Source organism: Balaenoptera borealis (genome assembly GCF_965194805.1).
Source record: "Balaenoptera borealis genome assembly, chromosome: 16".
NCBI lineage: Eukaryota > Metazoa > Chordata > Mammalia > Artiodactyla > Balaenopteridae > Balaenoptera > Balaenoptera borealis.
Window position 1 is genome coordinate 64,325,933 of NC_138872.1, and position 12,197 is coordinate 64,338,129.

The 12,197-nt window shown below is 46.4% G+C and overlaps 1 protein-coding gene across 1 annotated transcript in view; it reads left to right on the forward strand.

The window, feature by feature from the left end:
* The window catches only part of XYLT1 (xylosyltransferase 1), a 301,880-nt gene that overhangs the window by 275,998 nt on the left and 13,685 nt on the right, over positions 1-12,197 (forward strand). Inside the window, exons 9-10 of the mRNA XM_082362428.1 lie at positions 352-614; positions 6,705-6,900. Coding sequence (XP_082218554.1) covers positions 352-614; positions 6,705-6,900 — 459 coding nt within the window. The remainder of the gene's footprint in view (positions 1-351; positions 615-6,704; positions 6,901-12,197) is intronic.

Here is a 12,197-nt window from a genome sequence, read left to right on the forward strand (position 1 = left end):
TTTTAAAACGTTCTTCTGGACAACTAAAATATATCCGTAAGTGGTATTAGACCTCCAGCTAAATGATTTCTGAGATCCATCCCAGCTGTAAACATCTAGGATGTAATTTATTTCACAAATATTTAAATCATGCTTTCTACATGTCCATCATTGCTTTAAATGCTTTACAAATGTTAACTCATTCAATCCTAACACTCTTTTTACAGATGAGGAAACTGAGAACAGAGAGGGCACTAAATGTCAGAGCTGGGATGTGGATGCCGTCAGGCTGGCTGCAGAGCCCGGCTCCTAAATACCCACCTACCCTCATCCCCACTTGCTGACATTGTTGTTTTTATTTCATGAGCGCAGCAGACAGCCCGGCCCACCTTCTTTGCCCGCAAGTTCGAAGCCGTGGTGAATCAGGAAATCATTGGGCAGCTGGACTATTACCTGTATGGGAACTACCCCGCGGGCACCCCGGGCCTCCGCTCGTACTGGGAGAATGTCTACGATGAGCCTGACGGCATCCACAGCCTGAGCGACGTGACGCTGACCTTGTATCATTCCTTCTCCCGCCTGGGCCTCCGCCGGGCGGAGCTATTACTGCACGACGCCGGGGAGAACAGCTGCAGGTGAGCCAGGGAGCCGGGGGACCAGGGACGAGGGACCGTCCTCTTCTGTAGGGGCTGCAGCTCCACCCAAGCTCCTCCCTAAAATCATCCACGCAGACATCCCAGCGTTCAGAGCATTTCCTGTCTAAGCCTTCATCACCCTTTTACCTTCTCAGGATAGCAGATCTCATATTTACCTAATTATTTCCTTTCTGTGGACTCATTCTTTGTGCTAAATATATGTATTTTAGAAGGAAGCTTTATGGCACCGTATTAGATAGTTATGTTTGTTTTACATGGAAAGTAATCATGAAAATATAGAACTTTTTTTTTTACTTTTTATTATGGAAAATGTCACATATATACCAAATAGAGAGAAAAGTGTAACCCCATCTCTCATCACCAGCTCTAGCAATTACCAGCTCCCGGCCAATGCGGTTTCATCTGCGCCTTCACTCACCTTCCCCTCGTCCCAGATCAGTTTGATTGAAGCAAATTCCATAAATGTTTTATCTCTGAAAATAGACTCCTTTTTAAAATGTAACCATACTATCATTGTTACACCTAAAAACATAACCAAAAACATCATGAAAAGGCAGAACTATTATTTAAAATGTTCATGTACCCTTTAGAATCATCTCACCTACCACTAGTGGGTACCAGTTGACACTTAGGAAAGAATGTTCTAGAATATATGAATAGAAGACGGAAGGTGGGAAAACAATTCAACATAACCCCATCTCTCCCCTGCCTTTCCCTAAGCCAACCAACCCTTCTCATTTTGTGTACCTTCTCTTCCGTTCTCTACCCATGTACATTGCAGATATTTCCATAATGACAACAAGGATTTGGTGTCCGGCTTCTTTCGCTCGGCATTATAATACTAGCCCCTCCTCTCCTTGCTGCTCTGCAGCTTCCGTAAGGATAATGACCCTTTTTAATGCCACTAGTATTCCACTGAGTAGAAATTCCAGAGTTTGCTTAATTCAGCCCTTTCCTGTTGCTGTTGTCAGTAATGGACCATTGTAAATAATGTTCTGATGAATATCTTTTTGCAGAAAGCCTCTTTTTTCCCCCTTCTCTTTTCTGATTATTTCCTGAGGATGGGTTCCCAGAAGTGCCTCTAGTCACTCTCCTTCTCCTTCTTGTTCTGCCTCCCACCTTCCTCTTTAAACAACAAAGAAAAAAAAATTTATTAATATCAGTCTTTCTCCACTGAGCCTTCTATATGTCCCTCCCTGCCCCGCTCTTCCCTCTTCTCAAGAACAGAAGAAAGAGAGGAAAGGAACCATTTTGTTCTCAAAAACTCTGAAAACATGGGGCCCCATGCATGCACACCAGCTGGATTTCCACAGAGCTGCAACAGTTTTCCCCTCAGCCTTCCCTCTCCTCTCCCTGCAGGTTCTGATTTAGCTTAAAGGGAGACCAGAATGGGTTAGGAACCCAGGACTTGCCATTTGAACTCCACTCTACTTACTAGCTATTGACCTTGGACATGAACCTCTCTGAGCCTCAGTTTTCTGATCTGTAAAGTGGGAGTAATCATAAGCCTTACAGCGTACGGTGTTGTGAGGTTTAAAGGGGATAATCCTCCAAAACTACCTTATGAGTTATGTATTATTATTATCCCCATTTTAACAGTATTTTACATATGAAGTGCTTGGTACATGTTTATGCTGTTGTTGGTATCTTAGTTGCCAATATTCTTAAACTGCCAAAAGCAGCCAATAGGGAGCCGGCTGTGTGAGCTACATGCTCCATCACTGGTTACATGAACTGTTCATCGCTTCCTCTGTGCTGTTCTTTGCTGACCGTCCCCACTGTCCCCACTCATTCTACCTTTTCCCAGTCTTCCAGGGTCATCTCAGGTGCCACATCCTCTGTGAAACTTGCTAAGAGCTCCCCTGATAGCCCACCCCGAGCCTCTCCTGAGCCCAAAGTATCCTCCAACACTGCCACTGCACTTAGCAGCAGTGTCTTGGATCAAGGTCGTTGGTGAATGTCTTTTCCCCCTGCTAGTCCGGGGTTACAATCCCTGGCCGAGGAACCACAGTATGTGTCCCCAGTAGATGGCACAGTGCCCGATGCTTAGGAGGCAAATGCCATTTAAGAGTAGTTTTAATCCCAGGCTTCATAGCATTTATAAGGTAAATAATCTTATAGGAAATTTCAAAAGATTCCTCCAATTGATTTATAGTTGTTGAAATTTTCGCCTGGTATTTGTTTTGGGATTAAGCAAGCCATCAAGTTGCCTCAGGCCTGGAATCCTTTGGCTTCTACCACATTTTTTATTATAATGGAACCACTGTGCCTCGCTGTGGTCAAAGCCAATATATATTTATGAATATGAGCCTGCAAATAAATCAGGACAAAGGACCCTTGTCCCAAAAGGCAAAAAAGAGTAAATTTCTACCCCTGGGCTATCTGGGGAAACAGCAAGTGAAAACTTTATTTCAAGAGTCTCATTTTCTCTGAGCATTTCATGCAAATTGTGTCTTTCTAGTCTATAGTATAACCTTTCATAAAAATAATGTTTATTGATTTTTTTTCTCATTAGGTAATAACATTTGTTCATTGCAGAAAATCTCAAAATGGCAGTTTGAAAGTTTTCTTGTGAGCCCCATCCAGAGATAAGGATGTCAGTATTTTATTACATGTCCTCAAATTCAGGTGCCATCAGGGCCAGGCAGGAAGCATGTATCCTCAGCGCAGGGTGGGCTGACCTGTAAACCAGGGACCCCCGGGGCGCCAGTGCTGAACTCCAGCATATCCTTGCCCTCCAGCACATCCAGCACATTCCTTGTGGGAATGTACCCTTGGAGTTGCCAATCACATCTCCTGAATTTTCAAGACAAATCAGAAATCCACATTTTTGTGTGAGCCTCCTAAATTTTTTAATACCCACCTCATTTAAATAAGAAGTAAAAACACCTTTGGGCCAAGTGAATGCACCTGAGGCATCCTTTAGGTTCTATTGCATTGCATCTGGCATCTTGTTACAACTCTCTTCTTAGTCTTAATTACTTAATTACCATATAGAGTCTAGAGGAGGTACCAGTGGGCTTTGTGTTCAGTCCTGGGTTACAGGTTCCCTAGATGTACCTTAGAAGCAAAGGGTTCAAGAGAAAATCCTTCTAGAATGTTCACTCAAACAGTAAGTATTGATTGAGCACCTACCATGTGGCAGGCTGTGTTAGGCACTCGGTGCTCAGCCATGACCCAGACAGACCAGGCCCCGAGCTCAAGGCCCTCCCATTCTAGTGTGAAAGCAGGCAGTACCCCAGCTCACAGAAACAAGAACAAAAGATCTATAGAGAATGAAGAATGAAGATAACCTCAAGTAACAGCAGTGAGCTGGTGACTTAAGTTCAGTGGTCAAGGAAGGTCTCTCTGAGATGGTAACATTTAAGCAAAATAAGACAGAGGCAACCATGCAATCATAAGAGGAAAAGAGCATCTCCAGCAGAGAGAATGTCCTATGTAAATAAAGGCCCTGAGGTGAAAATGAGCTTAGCATGTTCAAGAATCCAAAATAAGGTCCACGTGGCTAGAAGGTGGTAGGTTGGGACAGAGGGAAACAATGAGGCTAGAGAAAGAGGTAGGAGTTTTAGACCAGGTAAGGAGTTTGGGTTTTACCCAAGCATAAGCAAAACCCCTTGCAGTATTTAAGGAAGGCACGATGCATATTGCTACTATGAGAATCAGTTATAGCAGACAAAAGTAGGAGGGAGACAAGTAAGGACGCTTCTGCAAAGGTCCAGCAAGACATGATGTTGGCTTGGACCAAGATGCTGGCGGTGCATAGGACAGTAGAGGATGGATTCAGGTGGAGAAAACAGGATTTCTTGGAAGAAGATAAGGGAAAGCGAGCAACCCAAGATTAACTCCTAGATTTCTGGGGCAGTTGATCATTGCTTGTTTGCCTGACCCCTTAACAGAGCCCCATACAACTGACCACCGCCTTCTGGAAACACTTTCTTCTTTTAACTCCCATGACAACAATCTCTCCTGCTTTTCTTCCACCTTCACTAGTCAAACACTGACGACCTTACAGAACAAACACTGACGACTTATTATTTACCTATTGCAATAATGTCGTGTAACAAGCCCCAAATCAGTGCTTTGAAACGATAAGCATTTACAGAGCCTTCAAGTTTGCAGGTGAGCTGGGCAGTTTTCCTGGGCTCAGCTGGCATCTCTTCTGCATCTGCAGCCAGCTGCAGGTCTTGGCTGGGGGTGGTTGGCGGATCTAGGATGGCTTCGGCTGGGATACCTTGGGTGGCTCGGCTCTGCTCTGAGTGTGTCATCCCTCCGCAGGCTAGGCTAGGCGTGCTCTCATGGCGATCACAGAAGAGCAAGAGAGGGAGTGGAAATGTGCAAGGCTACTTGGGGCCCTGGCTCAGAACTGGCATGACACCCCTTCCTCTTCTGGCCAAAGCAGATTTGAGATGGGGGAATAGACTCACCTCATCGGTGCAAGGAAACCTACAGAGTCACATGGGAAAGAGACAGGAGAGGTGACAAATTGCAGACATTAATGCAGGCAGCCCCAGGACACTTTCACAATGCCATCTATGCTGTCCACAATCGTCACTAGCCACAAGGAGACATTTAAGTCTAAATTGACTAAACTTTAAAATGCAGTTCCTCGGTTACACCAGCCACATTTCAAGTGCTCAGTTGTCAGAAGTGGCTGAGGCTACTGAACGGAACCGCACCGATGCAGAACATTCCATCACGGCAACGAGTTCTGCAGCACAGTCCGGAGGGAGGGTTTTCTGCTTCCAAAGTCCAGACCGAAGTGGACTTGCGTGGGCCGGGAATGCCCAGCCAGCAGTCTGAAGACAGTGCAGGTGTTTTTCTCAAAGCCCCGGAGGCATCTGATAACAAGGCAGTGATTTCAGGAGATGCGGAACACAGGAAGGCGGCTTCCCTAACTGTTATAATCAGACATAAAGACTTAAACTGCAGAGCAGGACCAGAGGAGAGGAAGGCTGAGAGGGACGGTGATTTGTGGAATGCTCTCATTAAGGAACCACAAGCACCCTCTAAGTACCATGCACCTTACGCGCTGCAGAAGCGACAGCTTTTCATTTCACAAGTAGGAAGGCCAAAGAGCTGGGCTCGTCCGGGCGCCTCCCTCCTTCTCTCTTCACTCCCCCCTCCTCTGGGCATCTCTGCTTAGCTTCCCTGCCCCTTTCAGCCAGAAGCCTTTGTGGATCAAAGACATGCATCTTAAAACGAGCTACCTACTTGTGTATGTATGAATTTATCTCAGTTTGGCAATAATTTTTAAGGGCCATACCCAGTGCCATTGGTAAGAAGGACAGTGAAGTGTAAATCAGTACGAGCTTTCTGATAAACTTGGGCAGCAAACATCAAGAGCCCCTTGGAGATTAGAGAGGAAGAAAGATGTTCCCCAAAACATTTTTGCTCAAGGATGGTTAATGCAGCATTGTTTAGAATGGCAAAAAATTAGAAACCAGTTGAACACCCAATGATGGGGAACTTTCTCTATAATAATACCGTATTTGGTATTATATTTCCATATCATGGTATTACATACAATGGAATAATGTATACACACACACAAAAAAAATCATGTTTTCAGAGACTATTCAAAGACATGATAATGCTCAGGAAATACTATGAAGCAAAAGCAGGATATAGCCAGTGTGTATATTATGGTCCCAGCTATGTAGGATTTATGTAAATATGTGTGTAGAAAATAAGGCTGAAAGGAAATATGTCACGATGACATTGTTTGCACACCATTGTCACTTCTCAGTACCTAGCACTGGAGGGTCAGTGAATGTCTGTGAATTGACATCATCTATGGAAAGAAGCATCAAAAGTAGTCATTTTTATTTTCTTGATTGTACTTTCATACAGTCAGCATGTTTTACATTTATGATCAGCAAAAAGTTATTGTTAACAGTTATTGAGATCATAGAAACACAGGGAGCAGCTTTCAGGAATACAGTGAGCTTTGTATAAAATGGGGATTATTTTAGGGACAGGATCAGCGTGATGGGTGGGGAACCCCATTGTGATCCAACACACGTCCAGCCCTGACCCATGAGCTTGCGTGAGCCTGTGCATGTTTTTCAGGTACTATCCAATGGGCCACCCAGCCTCTGTCCACCTCTACTTCCTTGCTGACCGTTTCCAGGGCTTTCTGATCAAGCATCATGCTACCAATCTGGCCGTGAGCAAACTCGAGACCCTGGAGACATGGGTGATGCCAAAGAAAGTCTTCAAGATTGCCAGTCCACCCAGCGACTTTGGGAGGCTTCAGTTTTCTGAGGTAAGAGGCCAGAAACTGTCACACGACAGTCCCTTCTGGCAGTCTACTTGCTGGGCTCTGTTTCTGCTCTGACGCTTGTAATTGGAGCTGGAGGAGAAGAGGACTTGAAGAGACCCAAAGATAAGCTGACCCTGTGCCTGGAGAAGGTTCAGGGTGGTCAATATCAGTGCGCCAACCAACCTGGAGCTTTGGTATATTTTTATAGTAGAACTTCTATTCCTTTTCATTTTTCACCCTAACCAGTGATTCCTCCTAAACCTATGTTAGTAATAAACCAATAACAAATCAGTTTCCTAATGAAGTTGTGGCATTAGTCCCATCTTACAGATTGGAGAACTGAGGCCTATAGAGAGTCAGTGATTTTCTGGATTATAGCTAGGAAGCAGAAGAGCTCAACATTGAATCCAGGTCTCTTAGGCCACAAATCCCACGCTTAATTGTGCTTTTGTTTCCCCAGTTCCTAACACAGGGTTTAACTCAAAGTAAGCACCAGATCAGTCATTGAATGGCTGAGTGAATGGATGCATGCATGCATAGAGGGATGGACAGAGGTGTCAGTGGATGGACAGATGGTCTGATTCGTGGATCCATGGAATGCAGTTCCCACCTCCCCAGGACTGCATTGGCTTTTAGTTATTTTTCTGCCTGGGGAGGTGGATTCATCTAACACCACCCTTGTAACATCAGCCCTACCTCGAGACCTGAAAGGCCCTACATGATCTGGCCTCTGTCTGCTTCTCCAGCCTCATCCAGGACCACTCTTCTTCCCGCTCACTCTGCTTATATCTTTGTCAAACATGCCAAGTTTGTTCCTGCCTCGGGCTTGACACATAGTGACCCTCCTTCCTAGAATACTGTCCCCCAGGTTTTCACCTTTGTTGTTGTTGTTGTTCGTTCTGATCTAAATGCAAGTAGTGCACCTTCAGAGAAGCCGTCCGTGCCCACCCGCTTATGCCACGTTTCTACACCCAACACATCCCTATTTTATTTTTTTCTTAGCATTTACCATCTCAAGTGATCTTGTTGATTTCTCTGATCACTTGGTGACTGTCTGCAAGAGAGCAGAGACTGCAGCACTGGCTCACTGCTGTACCCTCAGCACATACAAGAGTACACAGCCTTCGTAGATGCTGAATAAGATTTCTGAATGAGTGAGTGTATGTGCTTGGGTAGTGATGCTGGTGGGAAGGGGAGACTTGATCAAGCTTGGTGAGTGTTGCCCACACAAAATTCCAGCACCTGATTTCTAACTTCCCCACGTCAGCAAGAAGCTAAAGAGGTGATTCATTCCCGGAGTTCAACATTCCCAGTGCGTTTGGCTGCTGGGTTAGGGATGAAGAACCCTGTTTTAGAATATGGAGAATCTTGAAGGTCAGGAGTGGGGTGGGAGGAAGTGTCTGAGTTGCTTACATTTTCCTTGCTGGTCCTTCTCCGGTCCCTCTGGCCCCGCCTGGCCGACCTGTGCCCGACTGGATGGGCACTGAACAGGCATGGGTGGAAGTTTCTTGTTCAGCCACCATTTTCATTTAAGGCTCCAAATGGAGTGACTGGATCCAAGCTGCCATGGGAGCCCACTCCATAAATTACTGGCGTCAGGGGGCAATTAGACGCTGTCCCAGTTGGATTCTGTGCTGGGGGCCCAAGAGGCCAATTGAAGACATTAATGTCCCATAGGGATATGGATGCCTGGTGGCTGGGCTCTCCCTGTTTATCAGCCTGCCAGTGGGTAACTGGGCACTTCTGGCAGTGACAGATGTTGGGCACTCCGTGGCTAGTGATTTGTGAGGGTTTCCGGTACAGCTCTGGTGCCCTTGATGTGGGAACCACCCAGATCTCTGGCAGAGTAACAGCATGTGATGCAGGGAGCCCTGAAACTTGTGTCTTGATTTTTTTTCCTGAGTTTTAAGGCAAACAGTGTAAAATTGGACAAGAAGGAGGGAACGAACTGCAGGGCCACTTTGTGGGCTATTGAGAATCTCCGTCGGGTCGGCACAGTCCCAGGGCTTTGCATAGGGCCTGGCTCATGGCAGGCGGCCAGTGTCATTGAATAGCTCTGATTGCTCCATCCCTGGGAGTCCCATGTTAGTGGCTTAGAGGAAAGATGCTCATTCCTTCAGCAGGCAGCCCCCGAGTGCCTACAATACATGAGGTGTGGGAGGGGCAGTAGTGTACCAGACAGACCAGACCCTTGTTGTTGTGGAATTGCAGTCTAGTGGGGCACTCGGCCAATGAGTGAGCAAATAAATGAACAAAAACGCTCCAGTTAAAGGCAAGTATTGTAAAGAAAATAAAACTTCATTCATGTGATTCCTGAGGACTTGAGAGGCTGGTAGGGACAGCTTTCTGTTACCAAACCAAACTTGGGTCTGCTCGCCCAAGCACAGTAAAGCCAATCTACTGACACAGGATTGTGGTGAAGGAAAGCACAGTGTTTATTCTAGGGCGCCAAGCAAGGAGTCCAGGCAGCTAATGCTCAAAAGACACAAATTCCCTGATGGTTTTTCAGGAAAGGTTTTTAAAGACAGGATGAGGGAGGGCGGTTGTTGGGTGAATCATCAGCTCATGGACATTCTTCTGATTGGTTGGTGGTGAGGTAATCAGGAGTCAACATCATAAACCTTCTGGTTGCAACCCATCTGGGGTCTAGTGCTTGTGGGCAGCATACAGTTAACTTCTTCCACCTGGTAGGGATTTCAGTATCTGCAAAACAGCTCAAGAATATGGCTCAGGATATTATCTATAGCCCTTGAGGAGGAACTAAAAGGTCCGTGACTTTGTTTAGTGACTAAACTATTATTATTTTGTCTCATTTGACTGTTTTCCTTTCTTTCTGAATTTTCTCACTTCTCTAATTAAATTTATTCTTTGGAACTCAAGGAAGGCCTAGGAGGCTAAAGTTTTTATTCCAGACAAGAGGCAGGTGGAGGACCTAGGAGGATCTGTCTGGAGAAGGTCCCATAGAGTCCTGCTGGCTTACATTTGATGGAACGATTCATTTGGGAAGGCTTTTCTAATGAGATAACTCTAGGGTTGAAACCTATAAAAGAGTCAATGGTGGGAAGACCTAGAACATTCTTGGATCTTCCAAGAGAAGAGCATGCACAAAGGTCCTGAGGCTCCAGGAAGGAGCTTGGCATATTCAAAGAGCAGCAAGGCCAGTGTGGCCAGTGAGCAGGAGGAAGGTCTCAGGGGGGCCAGAGGACAGATCATGAGGGGTCTCGCAGGCCCTGGAAAGAAGTTTGAATTGCATTTTAGGTGCAGTGGGAAGGAAGCCTTGGTGAGTTTGAAGCTGGGGACCAGTATATTGAGCTTGAACTTCAACACGTACTTAAATTTGAGTAATTGACCGCTTGGCAGTGAATGGCAGTGGACTTCCACAGTGAGGCCTGGTGAGAAGATCTGGAGGGCCACAGATGATGTGACAGCCATTGGGCTCCCTCTCGGGCAGCCCCACCTCCCCTCATGTTGGGAGGCGGCAGCCGACTTCCTCCTCCTCTCCTAGATATAGGACAAATTCAAGTTTCCCACTGTCAGCTGCTCCACAACTCTTCCACCTGGGTTATCTTGGTTTTAGAACTCAGACTTAGGAGACTTGTTCACCCCCATTTCTCTGGGGGATCCAAAGATGATGTTCTGGACTGTCCCCCCACTCTCCTAACGGGTCATACATCCCTTCCTTAAGTAGGACCCCAAAGTGGTTTTGTGGTCATTGATCCATTTGTCCATGTGCTCGGCCGCTAATCATTCATGACATATGTAGATAATGGATGGACTGATAGATAGAGAGAGATATTGAGCACCCACTGCGTGCTCAGCACTCTTTTAGGCACCAGTGATATAGCAGTGAACAAGCCAGGTGTAGTCCCTGCCCTCATGTGGTTGACAATTTGGTTTTTTTTTATTTTATTGAAGTATAGTTGATTTACAATGTTGCATTAATTTCTTCTGTACAGCAAAGTGACTCAGTTACACACACACACACACACACACACACACAGATATATATATATACATATATATTCTTCTTCACATGACAGTCTTGAGCTATGGAGAGAGACATGTAAATTAGAAGTTGTGATACTGCGCAAAACAGATAGATAGATAGATAGATAGATAGATAGATAGATAGATAGATAGGTTAAAAAGGCAAATGCTTAGACAAGCACATCAGGGGTGCCTGTAAGCAAAGAAGGCTTCCAGGTAGAGGTGACACCTGGGCTGAGAGCTAGATGATGAACTGGCCAGGAGGAGGGCGGGGAAGGAAGGAAGACTGAGCCCGAGAGAGGGCCGGGCGCAGACGGAAGATCAGGGGAGAGAGAGCCCTTCTGGCAGAGGCGCCGAGAGTGTTCCAGGGTGGCCTGGAGCAGGGGGGAGTAGAGGGGAGGGAGAGGGATGGAGATGAAGCTGGAGTCGGATCGTAAAGGACCAGACCTCGCAGGATAGGACAGGAGGAGAGACTGGACTCACGAACAGTGGGAAGGAGCTGGAAAGGATTGTACGGATGGAGGTCGCAGGATAGGACAGGAGGAGAGACTGGACTCACGAACAGTGGGAAGGAGCTGGAAAGGATTGTACGGATGGAGGTCGCAGGATAGGGTTTCTCTAGAACAATCTCTGACTTTGAGGCCTAGCTTGCATCCTGCCTACTTATTCATTTATTTCTTCAATAGACAGTGTTGTTTTCATTCCTCCTGTGTTTCAGCTGCTGTGCTAGGCCCCAGGGGTCCTCAGTAGGTGCCAGTACCTGGAGAAGGTGGCAGGGTGGCAGAACAGGCCAAGATCTCCCAAGGCTGGGAGGGACGGCTGCCTCTGTCCCAGCGTGACTCCCTCTGCTGCCCCCTAGGGCAGCTCCTTAAGGCCAGTCTTGGCCTAAAGTTGGAAACCTGAAGCAGGTTGTGGGCCTGTGAACATGCACATATTACAACCACCCCGGTAGGTGGTAGGCGCCCGGCACATATGTTTTGGATGGATGAATGAATGAATGAATGAATGAGTGGGTGAGTGAGTGAGTGAATGGGAGGCAATATATAGAAGAGTGAATAAGAACCCAGACTCTGGGGTCAGACTTCCTGGGTCCCCCTCACCGACCAGAGCTAGTCATCCAACTGTTCTGAACCTCAGTTTCCTCATGTGTGAAATGAGGATAATGTCAAGGGTCCCCCCTCGGTGGAGTTGGGAATGTTAGCCAAATCGATGCACCCACCCACTTAGCAGTAGGTCTGGCACACCAGAAGCTCTCGGTAAATATTAGCCGTGGAGCCCTGTGTCCTGGGTATAGTAACTTGTGGCACGAACAA